Here is a 13,477-nt window from a genome sequence, read left to right as displayed (position 1 = left end):
TTGAAGAGAGAAAAAAAACTTTTTTGGAAGAGATAAAAAAAAATCTTTTTTTTAAGAGAGAGAAAAAAAATTTGAAGAGAGAAAAAAAATTAAGACAGGCTCAGGAAGGAACTGAGACACAATTTTTATTTTTTTAATTTTGTACCGTTATTTATTTATTTATTTTTCCACTTTGCGGTTCATAGCTTCCGTAGGGTTAACTGTAGGCGGTGCATTAACAACAAGCTTTACGGTAATGCCAGGCTGGCTTGAAGCTTGCCTGACAGAAAATATAGTAGTCTTAGTAGTAGATTGTAATTTTACCTATTTGTAAACTTAGGACTTTTTTAAATCATCTAAAACACCTGAATATGAGATAATGGGTTAAATATAATAAACCCTGACTAAAAACAAATATAGAGAAAAAGAAGGGAAAAGAAAGGTCTATCAAACGGATGACGTGTATTATCGGGTCCTTGCAACTTCCGGGTCGGAGTAAACAGTGTGCAGTGCAGTCATACAAATCTGAAAAATGTAAGTAAAGCCATTTATTACTGTAACAGCACTATTTGTTATTAGTATTCCTTCCATGTGTATATAAACCTCAGTTAATATGCGTCTCTGTTTCTATTAGGTCGAAAGTAACGTTTAAAATCACTCTGACTTCGGACCCTCGGTTACCTTATAAAGTGTGAGTGACAGATCAGCATTCAGCACGACACATCATCAACATTAATATGCTTGCTTTTTCTGCTTGAACCCTTGTTCGTCAATTTAAAAAAGGTCCTTAGAGGACAAAAATGACCGCGTCAAAAAACTGCCATAATAATAATATATATTAATATTATTTTCACTTTCAATGAAAGTTTAAGGAACATCAGTCCTGATCATAATTATCAAATATTCTTTCATTTTCAGGATTTTAACCCTTTAAATTCCAGTTTGTTTATATAATGCCACTGTTGTGGAAAAAAAATACACAAAAAATGAATTATTTTCCATATACTAAATTCCAAGGGCAGTTTTTTTTTTTTTTTTTTTGGGGGGGGGGGTGCGGGGTTATTACAGTCTGGGATATGTCAATGATATGCAACAACATTGATTTTGATGCATTATTATTCTTTGTGCAGTGTCAGATAAAAAAAAAAAAAAAACTCACACTCAAGACTTTGAGTACAAAAGTGTCCTTGTCAAAAAAAACTGCCATAAAAATATTCTATATTAATATTATGTTCCACTTTCACTGACTGATTTTTTTCAGTCCTGATCATAACTACCAAATATTCATTCAGTTTCAGGATTTTAACCCTTTAAATGCCAGTTTATTTACATAATGCCACTGTTGTTTTTTACACACACACACACACACACACACACATTTCTCAATACACACATACAACACACACTCTGACATCCATACCAACACACCCACACAATTTTAGCTGCATCATTTATTCAATTGGCCTGCAGTGCTCTATAATAAAGCAAACAGAAAATAGGGAAAAAGCATGTATTTACTCCATAGGCTAAACATGAAAAAAAATGGCACCATCTGGTGGAAAATAATAAAATGTTTAATTTTGAAGCCTGGTCTCTGGAATGAAAGCATAATATAAAATAATTAATGATTTTATGCTTTAATGGCACTAGGATCAAATACTGCTGTTTCAATGGGGTTAAAGGGGGTTTCAAAAATGACAACTTTTGTCCTGAAGGTCCTGAGTGTAACTGTTTTGTGTACACAGTGTATCATAGATGTAATATAGGAACTGAGGTTGAAATATCAAAATTCCCCCAAAAATACACACCTTTGTCATAATTTATGCCGTTGGCATTAATACAGCCAAAATGATCGAAAAAATGAAAAAGACAAAAATGTCCCGAAGGTCGCACAAGGGTTCAATACCAGAATTCAACACACAAACGCCATCAGCGTTAATACTCCTGCTTTAACTGCCTTATAAATAAGTGTTAAACATCATAAACTTTAATATTTATTTTACAGTTATATTCATCAGCGTTCAACATATTGCACACCATCAACATTATATTCCTGTTTTAACTGTTTTATATATCAGCAATTAACTTATTACACACCAAATGTACATGAATATTCCTCTTTTTCCTGTTATACACATTAGCATTCAATATATTAGACATAAACATGTATGTTCCTCCTTTTACTGTGCTATAAATCAGCATTCATCACATTACACATCAACATAAATATTCCTGCTTTAACTGTTTTAATCAGTTATGATTTGATTGATTCTCACAGGCGCATAGATTATTATGTACCTCAAGGTTTCTCTATTTCTGGAGGAGCCGAATTAAGTAATTTCGCTTGATTAGTTAATACACTAAATTATTCATTTATTCCTATTTTACTTCATTTGTATATTCATCAAATAATAGCATAAAACCTTGGAATTACAGCGCACTCTCCTAGTATTACTGTTGAGTTTGAACCCTGCTGTTAGGTGCGAGGATTTTTAGACCATCCTTTTAGACAGTTGTTCTTATTCTAAACCATATTGAATGTAATCAGTGTTCACATGGTCTGTGGTAGTCCACAGATGTCACACTGTGTTTGCATTGTAGTGTGTGATGACACATTTTGAAGGCTGAGTGGGAGAGTGGTCTGCTCTCAAGGGTCATTCAGATAGGCTGAGCTAGTTAAATCAGTCCTTGCGCCGGCAGTGCTGGTCAGCCAGTTTGGTTGATTTATACACAAGGTTTTGAAAATTTGATTGCGCTGAGAGAGTGGCCATTTGGTTAAGATGACCACAGCTTTATGTCCCTAAATGGCGGTAGATCAAGTGCCGTTTTCTGTTTTATAACAGAATTGGAAAAATATTGATCTAAACTCAAGAGCGTAGGTTTGGTTTGAAAGTTGGTAGCAATATATTGCATAGAGGCAGGAGACAACCCTGAGACTTTAAGATAAACTAGCAATCATATTCAAAATGTTGGTGTTAAGAAAATGCCATTAAGTGGAAGTGAGGTAATTTTGGGGCAGTTCCATGCAAATGTCAACCATAGTACCATGGAAAAATAAAGTTTTAAGCAAGGGAATAAAACCCCTATTGCTTTGTGTATCCACCTCACTCATATTTAATTGTTGTAAAAGGATTTTCGCTGGACGACTCATTTTGTCTTTAGCTACACTTTTTGAACATGTAGTTCTCATTGTTTTTTTTATTGCACAATTACAGTTGAAGTCAGAAGTTTACATACATTTAGGTTAAAGTCATTAAAACTCATTTTTAACTACTCCACAGATGTAATATTAGCAAACTATAGTTTTGGCAAGTCGTTTAGGATATCTACTTTGTGCATGACATGAGTAATTTTTCCAAAAATTGTTTACAGACAAATTGACTTTTAAATGACTATATCACAATTCCAGTGGGCTAAGTTAACTGTGCCTTTAAGTAGCTTGGAAAATTCCAGAAAATTATTAGCTTCTGATAGGAGGTGTACTGAATTGGAGGTGTACCTGTGGATGTATTTTAAGGCCTACCTTCAAACTCAGTGCCTCTTTGCTTGACATCATGGGAAAATCAAAAGAAATCAGCCAAGACCTCAGAAAAAATATTGTGGACTGGTTCATCTGGTTCATCCTTGGGAGCAATTTCCAAACGCCTGAAGGTACCATGTTCATCTGTACAAAAAATAGTACACAAGTATAAACATGGGACCACACAGCCATCATACCACTCAGGAAAGAGACGCATTCTGTCTCCTAGAGATGAACGTAGTTTGGTGTGAAAAGTGCAAATCAATCCCAGAACAACAGCAAAGGACCTTGTGAAGATGCTGGAGGAAACAGGTAGACAAGTATCTAAATCCACAGTAAAACGAGTCCTATATCGACATAACCTGAAAGGCTGCTCACCAAGGAAGAAGCCAATGCTCCAAAACCGCCATAAAAAAGCCAGACTACAGTTTGCAAGTGCACATGGGTACCAAGATCTTACTTTTTGGAGAAATGCCCTCTGGTCTGATGAAACAAAAATTGAACTGTTTGGCCATAATGACCATCATTATGTTTGGAGGAAAAAGGGTGAGGCTTGCAAGCTGAAGAACACCATCCCAACCGTGGAGTATGGGGGTGGCAGCATCATGTTGCGGGGTGCTTTGCTTCAGGAGGGACTGGTGCACTTCACAAAATAGATGGCATCATGAGGAAGGAAATGTATGTGGGTATATTGAAGCAATATCTCAAGACGTCAGCCAGGAAGTTAAAGCTCGGTCGCAAATGGGTCTTCCAAATGAACGTTGACCCCAAGCATACCTCCAGAGTTGTGGCAAAATGGCTTAAGGACAACAGAGCCAAGATATTGGAGTTGTCATCACAAAGCCCTAACCTCTATCCGATTGAACATTTGTGGGCGGAACTGAAAAAGCGTGTGCGAGCAAGGAGGCCTTCAAACCTGACTCTCTGTTCTGTCTGAAGGAATGGGCCAAAATTTCAGCAACTTATTGTGAGAAGCTTGTGGAAGGCTATCCAAAATGTTTAACCCAAAATAAACAATTTAAAGGCAATGTTACCAAATACTAACAAAGTGTATGTAAACTTCTGACACACAGGGAACGTGATGAAAGAAATAAAAGCTGAAATAAATCATTCTCTCTCCTATTATTCTGACATTTCACATTCTTAAAATAAAGTAGTGATGCTAACTGACCTAAAACAGGGAATGTTTTCTACCATGAACTGTCTGGAATTGTGAAAAACTGACTTTAAATGTATTTGGATAAGGTGTATGCAATCTTCTGACTTCAATTGTATTCATTGGCATAACTGTGTTTCAGATTAAGTGTACCTGAGAGCACACCGTTCACAGCAGTTTTGAAGTTTGCAGCGGAAGAGGTGAATTGATTGACTATTCAACACTTGTGCTCATAAAATCAGAGTTTAACAGTTCAGTCGAGCAGATAAGTGTTCATATTTGTCCTATTGCAGCCTTGTTTGAAAGTTGTTTGAGTTGTAGAGCGATGTCTTTGCCATTTGAGTTTTGATGTTTCTGTCTGAAATTAGCAAAATATAACAAATGTAAAAATATGATCAAATCAAGATAATGTAGAATTAAAGGGATATTCTGGGTTCAAGTTAAACTCAACCAACAGCATTTGTGATTATAACAAAATAAATAATTTCGACAAAAATCAGTGAGGTTACAGTGAGGCACTTACAAGGGAAGTGAATAAGGCTCATCTGTAAACATTAAAATACTCACTATTTCAAAAGTATAGCCACAAGACGTAAACAAAATGCATGTTAACATGATTTAACTGAAAAATTCAGGTAGTGACAACCGCATTTTCATAAATTCCATGTAGTGGAACTGAACAACTAGTTGTTAATGACGTGGTCAATATCATGTGATGTACCCATCTTCTCCTGGTGTAAATCACACAAACAGAGGGCACATTCATTCATATATACCAGTCTCGCTCTCCACTATAGTTTATCTCTTCAGCCTGTAATAATCGAATAAAAAAATAGCAAACACAAAATGGGTTAAACTGGTGGTATTCTTGTTTTTTGTCAACAGGCGTGAGATTGCAGCATTGCTATGGTTAATGCTTGTCAGTCATTGCAATTGCGGGAGTCAGTCCTGTAGTCCGTTTACACATGGAATGAAAATTTAGGGGATTCACTCCCACATTTAAATGCGATTGTCACTATTGAAAATTTGTATTGTGTACATGACCTCTGTGTCCTCAGCCTCCCTTGTTAAAATCAACGCAGAATCAGTTGAAACAAAATCAGTTTAAATGATGCATATGTTAAGCCTTAAACATTTAGAAATTAGGTATTACAAAGTTGATAAAATCCTCTTCATTCCCTGTGGGCTGTCTGGTCTGTTTCAAAGCTATATTCAGAGCATGCAGACCTATGGCTTGGCAGAATGGCGTTGCAGATTAGCTTGGGTCGTCACTCCTTTCTTGAAATAATGAAATGCCAAGTCTGACAGCCTCATAATAGGAAGACGTAATGTGTCAAGTGGAAGCCAGAAAGAGTGATAAAGCGCCTTTTTTAATAAAAATGCACAGACTCATTTTCAGCTTTTTTATGTTCTCCGCAATCCTTTTTGACATTCCTGCTTTGGGTGATGTTTAGTAAAGTTAATGTCAGTTTTTTTGGTAATCCCTGGCGCTCAAAATTTGTAGGAGCTTGACTGATAAAAAGTCTGAAAAAAATTACAAAAAGATTGAATGTGTGAACCCCCACAAAAATCCTCAGTCAATAAATTATTAAGCATTCTTATCCAAAAAAATGTACCTAAGATGGCTAAAACAATGACAACAGCTGTTTTCTTTACGGAAAGTTAACGCACTTAATTTCTCTGTGGTCAGTAATTTTCGCAGCCAGGCATGCCCCTTCCTATCAGCTTTGGACTCTTCAAGTGTGAAGAAATGCCTTAAAGGTGCCTGGAGAGGTTTTCAAAGCCCCTTAATATTTTTAACCTTCCTTAGCTCTTTGTGGCAGTTACACTTTCTTCTGCTCAGAGAGAGCCCAAAGAGCTCTTTCCTCACGCTTTTGAAAGCTTCCACTCTCTGGCACTGACTCTTTAAATTACCTGACGCAAACATATATTCAAGTTGAATTTTTCCCCTGCTTGACAGATATTTTGTGCAGGACTGTTGTTTATATAAGGTGCCTGGCTGTCAGCGTGAATGGTAGATGGATGCAATAAAACAATCCCTCTTGTTTTCTTTAATTTAAAGTTTAAAGTGCCAGCAGCCACCAGTGCCATCATTACAAACGGTAAGTAATTTGTTTGTTTATTCGGGGTGATTTGGGGTTTGGGATGAATATTAGTGTGTGCTAACAAGGCTCGTTTGTGCAAGGAACATGAATGATACCTCAGATTGTTTGGTTTGTTGAGGACAGGTGTGTTGTTATTACTTTTAAGTGAAAAGAGTTATGATTTTTTACAGTCTGGCAAATGATGAAACAGGCGAAAAAAATCCAAATCGGTACATCCCCAGTCAATAAATTAGTAAGCATTCTTATCCAAAAAGCCGTATCTAGAGACCAAAATATCATGGAGACATGGGGATGGGCTTTTTTGAATAGCAACACCCTAGCGACCAATTAATTTTGCACTGGCAAGCACCACTTTTCTTCAGAAAATGTAAAAATCCAGTTATTATTGCTGATGCTGTATTGAATTGTCCAACACCTTGTAGATTTGATCAAGTTGATCCTGTCATTCCATTCAGGCTAAATCAAGACGTAATGCTGCGTTATGAGTTCTTCTATAATAATTCTTGAAGAAATGCTAAACTGAAATCCATAACTCACTTTTCTGGCCCAGCACAGACCAGTTATTGTCATTCAGATGCTTTGAATTATGATTGTTCAGCATTTCAGTGCATCACCCTCACCAAAGGTTTCTTTCTGTGCTTGCCCATCTGTCTGATGGTATTGATTGTTTTTCACTGTGTGATTGATTTGTGAATTTGTTTAGATTGCAATGCTGATGATGTCTCTTATGATTTTGATTCTGTAGATGGCATCGGAATCAACCCCGCGCAGACAGCAGGTCAGTGTTGTTTCTTCACTCGGTCAAGGCTGCATTCTGTTGTTTGTTTTTTGTTTTTTATCCCCTTTTCTCCCCAATTTTGCAATGCCCAATTCCCACTATTTACTAGGTCCTTGTGTTGGCACGGTTACACCGCTTCTGAGACAGTCAATCCGCACATCTTATCGCGTGGCTCGTTGTGCATGACACTGCGGAGACTCACAGCATGTGGAGGCTCATGCTACTCTCCGCGATCCACGTACAACTTACCACGCGCCCCATTGAGAGCAAAAAACACTAATCGTGACCACAAGGAGGTTACCCCATGTGACTCTACCCTCCCTTGCAACCGGGCCAATTTGGTTGCTAAGGAGATATGGCTGGAGTCACTCAGCACACCCTGGATTCAAACTCACGACTCCAGGGGTGGTAGTCAGCGTCAATACTCGCTGAGCTACCCAGGACCCCTACGGCGAAGAAGTTTAATACAGAGATCCATTCACTGCATGTTGAGGGTAAAAGATCAGTTTAACTAATTTAATGTAATGTGTGTCCAAAGACGAGATCCATGCAGTCCATTTTTGTTTTTACACTGAATAAAGTCTCTTAGTATCCTTTCTGTTCTATACTGTCAGTTTTAATTTATAAACAACAAAATAGAAACATTTCATTCTAAACAGCACGGATGCGGTAAATGTGCACTCAACCAAAAAACACTGGTGCTCACTGAAGTGCATTGTAAACACTTATGTTGTCATTACTGAAAGAAAAAAAAAACAAGTTGTCTTAATTAAACACTACTTGAGATGTCAAGTTTTGGGCTCATAACTCTATCTATCTATGTTCCTTAAACTTATCTTAAAAATCTGTAGACTTTAGATTTTAAGTGTTAATAACTCAAAATTGAGGCTATGGGGAATACCCTTGCGCTTGAATTATTTAATTATGTTTCCTTGGTCAAAGGGAACATATGAGGACATTTAAATAATAATTGTTATTAAGAATTCAATGCAGTGTGAATCAAGAAACAAGCTTGTGTAACGGAATAGAGTGAAATCACAAATTCTGTATCAGTACTCAGCTTTACTATAGTGAATGTTTTATAGTTTGCTATATAAGGAAAGAGTGAATGGAAATTAGTGTATACGGACACAACTTAAGACAATATTTGTATAACTTTACACATGTTGCAATTTAATTCCGATCTGACTGTTCAGACTTAGACACAGTCACTCCAAAAGAAAAAATGGATTTTAAAGGAATGTTCAGGGTTCAATACAAGTTAAGCTCAAACGACAGCATTTGTGGCATAATATTGATTACCACAAAAATTTATTTTAACTTGCCCCTCCTTTTCTTTAAAAAAGGAGCTAAAATCTGGGTTACAGTGAGGCACTTACAATGGAAGTGAATGGGGCCAAAAAGTTTAAATGTATAGCCACAATTGGGGTCCTGGGTAGCTCAGCGAGTATTGACGCTGACTACCACCCCTTGAGTCGTGAGTTCGAATCCAGGCCATGCTGAGTGACTCCAGGCAGGTCTCCTAAGTAACCAAATTGGCCCGGTTGCTAGGGAGGGTAGAGTCACATGGGGTAACCTCCTTGTGGTCGCGATTAGTGGTTCTCGCTCTCAATGGGGCGCATGGCAAGTTGTGCATGGATCGTGGAGAGTAGCATGAGCCTCCCGTGCTGTGAGTCTCCGCGGTGTCATGCACAGTGAGCCACGTGATAAGATGCGTGGATTGATGGTCTCAGAAGCAGAGGCAACAGAGACTTGTCCTCCGCCACCCGGATTGAGGTGAGCAACCGCGCCACCATGAGGACCTACTAAGTAGTGGGAATTGGGCATTCCAAATTGGGAGAAATGGGGATTAAAAAATGTTTTATAGCCACAAGACAAACAATATGCGTGTAAACATTATTTTAGTGCTATAAAATAACTTGCTAACCTTTTCTGTGTAAAGTTATATCCAATTGTACAACTAAGTTGCCATGATGTTGTAATGTCAACAAACCCTTAAATGACTGTAAAATGACAATTTAAATAACTTTAAAGCTCAAATAATACACAAGTTTTAAAAGAATAATTAAAAATTATAAGCTTCAAATTTCTGCCTTTAAACCCTCCAAAAATGGACCACATTTGCTTTTTTTAATATAAAAGGAGAGATGTGTGGAAATAAATTTTTGTGGTAATCAGCATTATTTCACAAATACTGTCGATTGAGAACTTGTATTGAACCTAGAAAATTCCTTTAATCATATTTTAAACCACAGGTTATTCGGATCAGGTTACCTTGCAAACATGATTTTTTTTGCTTTTCAAACTACAAAACTTCATGGATTTGACATAGACATGACAAAAAAAATGTGATTCGTGCTGCTTGGCTGAATGAAGTCTCTGTGCCCCATCAGCATCTGGCTCTAATGTCGTTTTGTAATGACAAATTGTTTTAATATTTCCAAGGATCTCACAAAACTTCAGAAACATTGACATTTCTGTCTTTTTTATGTTCAAAATATTTATTTGTTTTTGCTTTAGTCCACCTTCTGTCAAACCTGCTGATGCCACTCAGTTTTAACCATTCCATGTTGTTTAACTTTGTCTTAACTTGCCTGTGTTCTCTCATATCAATCTTACAAAATGATTTCATCTCACTATCTGCCGTTCACTTGTGTTACTGATTTCATTTTCCATTTCCCTGCCTGTCCTTCATAAAGTTCTGCATGCAAATGCATAGATGACTCTCTTCTGTTTACCGACCGATATTGTTTATGCTTGTCTGCCTGGGGGAACTTTTTGAGAGATTGGATGATATGCTGAAAGAATCCTTTAATAGGCCTTGCATTTAAATGACACATATTACCTAATGAATATTGATGATGTGCTTCAAGGATGCTTGCACCAATAATATCAGTCCCCATAATTATGAGATTATTCCCTTGACTAAATGTTTCTTTATGTTTTGCTTGTCATTTAACACGGCAGCTGGTTAACCCTGTAACCTGTGAGCAGAATATCTGTCAGGATCTGTAATATGTTATTCCAATGGCATACTGTCAGCAGGACTTTCTTTCTCTCAGCATTGTGCTGCATGTAATCTCATGGAAATGGCCCATAATATGTCATACATGTCATTGGTTGAACCCTTAAATGTCATCTGTGCTGTAATTCATTAGTTTTATAGCAACAACATGTCTAGCCCGACCCCAGAATGCAACAGGTTTTATAAATATGCATGTACCTTCTGTATTGCTTTGCAAGTTACACCATCCCCTACTAAATATATCTTATATTCAGACACCTGAATAGACCCATTTCTTTTTCACATGATGAGTACATTCTTACATGGGGGTGAACCAAGCAGCAGCATCTCATTTAGGTGTCCAAGTGCTTTCATATGATTTTGTGAAATGCCAAACCGGTCTCATGGCAAATGGTAATAATAGTACGAGGTGGCAAAATCATACGAGTTGGCTCACACAAAAATGAACAACATTTACTCCCATAGAGAAAAATTAATGAACCAATATGTGATGTTTTTTCAAAGCTTAACCCCTAACCCAAAACTAAACAAAACCATAAAGTCTAACCCCTTACCCCAACCCTAAACCTTAAACCTAACCATGATTTTATTAGGAACGTATCTAGTGTACCACGGAAGAAAGAAAACATCGGGGTTTGGAACGAGAAGAGGGAAGCTTATGACAGGTTATTGACATACATCAGTCATTTGTATTACATGTATTACAAAAGTTAGTTACAAATGTGTTAACAAATGTGTCCTTTTTTTTTTCTTAAATAAAATGTTGGATATGAGGCTAGCCAAAATGTGATGCCTGTACTGTATTGATTTAAAATTCTGTTTGTTAATTGGTTGGTTTCCATGTGAATAAAAGTCGTACCTTTTTGTTCAAGTCAAGTCGTGCGAGTTATTACACAATGTCATGAGACTATGTTGGAAATGCCATTGTTTGATAAATGTCGATGAAAGCAGTGGTGTTTGACAGATAGGGGTTTTTCAATGCCCGATGCTGAGACAACTATCTTGAAAACAGGGTGGGCGAAATAATGCTGATATACAGTGTGCATGATTAATGACAGAAAATAAAATGTGCACAAAAATGCTGAAATGTACACATTTTACACAATAACTACTGAAAATTAAAAATATTTGTATTATCCATTGACAAAGCTGTTGGAAGTTGTATATACTCAGTATGTGTGTGTATATGTTATTTTTTTTATTGGATGACAATACTGTACGTAAAATACTATATCTCTCCAAATCTACAGGAAATGTGTTCCTGAAACATGGCTCAGAGCTTCGCATCATTCCCAGAGATCGAGTCGGAGGAAGCCACTGTCCTAGGATGTGACTGGCCAGTGATTATCTGTCACAGATGATGAACATACTTGTGTATTTATTGTCCGGCCTTGAGATGTCAATTCTCAGCTGCTCTAACAGACACCACTCCGGTTACAAATCTGTCAAGAGTGCCTCACAGATCTTACAGTGCCGCCATCACAGTCCCCTCTCGTAGATCTTTGTTTGCAGATGTTAATAATATAGAAAAGTTTTTTTTTGTGCCCCAGATTTTAGAACGACTATATACAACTCTGGTCTTTCACCAAATTTTCCAGATTTTCTAGTGATGTTTCAGACTGTTTAGTTGATTATGGATATTGTTTTCATAGCACACAAAATCAGAATTTGTACAGTATTTAATGTGAGTCGAGGCAAATTGACAGAAAAAAAATCATGAATTCTTATTTTTTGTTTTTATCGTTCCTATTGAAGATATACTGTACAAAAGCGATCTGTTATTCATCCCTCCAGATACACATATTTTGAGCTATGTATTATATAGGTATGATTGTCAGATTATGAAAATGTCAATGTGATGAAATTCATCACACTGTCATTTTGTCGGTCACTAAATATATAGAAGTATGGGTAAAATAAAGCTCTAAATAGAATACAAAACAAACTTTTCACAATATACTTACTATGTGAAAACAATGTTTAATAAATTAACATTATCTTCCCATGCATATTAAAAAATTGCAATGTTGCATACATCAATTTAAAGTCTCTGATTTTCATTTCTAAAAGGTCCACATAAGTAACTTCTCTCGGGTCACTCTAGTCAGCAGTTCGTTTCTTGAATTAAGGTTTAAAAACATTGCTTACTGAAGCATTTGAACAGAACATTAGACTGATAAATTACTGGCCTCTTCCTTTGCTTTTACACCCTCTATTAGTGCTAGGCAGTGGAGGAGGGTCTGACTATTCAATCCGATGTTATAATGGATCTTTCATTTGTTTTAATAAAAGAGCAGGCATGCAGTGCCCTTTCCCTGCCACTCATTACTGAGGAAAGGGGAGAAGTGCATTATAAATATAGCAAGGCCAACATTATTCAAACAGACATGCTACTCTGGATCATATTTGAAAAGGCATTGCTTGCCTCCAGCCTCATTTGGCAGGAAATGATGCGGTTTGTTCATTAGCCGTGGAGCAAGTCGTGCTTTTACAGAAAAGATGAACTCGCCTACATAAAATGTCAAATCGAAAAACAACAACAACAAAAAAAAATGTCGTTACAGATACTTTTGTAGATGCACTTACCTTAAGCATTAAAAGAAGAAAGCTTTGAACACATTGTCTGTTTTTGTACATACTATTGTCTTTTGATTTTGTTAAATTGAATAGATTATCATTAACCATGTTTCTATGTTTGTAATGGTAAGAATAGACTTCAAAAGTCTTCTTTATGTTAAAAAGATGCACACAGGCAAGCAGTGATGTAGTTATTTGCATAAATTCAATTCCTCATCACCTGTAAGCAAATTAGTGGCAGAACTGATGAATATTAATGTTAGATGTTGATTTATGTAGGGATTGTAGATAAGATTGTCTGTTTTTAGAGGTTAAAATGGGCCATTGCCTGGCACCC

At 36.7% G+C, this 13,477-nt stretch overlaps 1 protein-coding gene across 1 annotated transcript; it reads left to right on the top strand.

The window, feature by feature from the left end:
* Positions 1 to 434: 434 nt before the first annotated feature.
* On the top strand, positions 435 to 12,603 carry LOC127432847 (ubiquitin-fold modifier 1). Its single transcript, XM_051684299.1, has 6 exons — positions 435 to 513; positions 614 to 670; positions 4,798 to 4,855; positions 6,718 to 6,757; positions 7,506 to 7,538; positions 11,814 to 12,603. Coding segments are annotated over exons 1-6 (273 nt in total). The 5' UTR covers positions 435 to 511; the 3' UTR covers positions 11,897 to 12,603.
* The last annotated feature ends 874 nt before the right edge of the window (positions 12,604 to 13,477 follow it).

The sequence above is a fragment of the Myxocyprinus asiaticus genome, chromosome 42 (assembly GCF_019703515.2).
Source record: "Myxocyprinus asiaticus isolate MX2 ecotype Aquarium Trade chromosome 42, UBuf_Myxa_2, whole genome shotgun sequence".
Lineage (NCBI taxonomy): Eukaryota > Metazoa > Chordata > Actinopteri > Cypriniformes > Catostomidae > Myxocyprinus > Myxocyprinus asiaticus.
The sequence above is the reverse complement of the archived record's forward strand: the minus strand, read 5'-3'. Positions and strand labels throughout refer to the sequence as shown.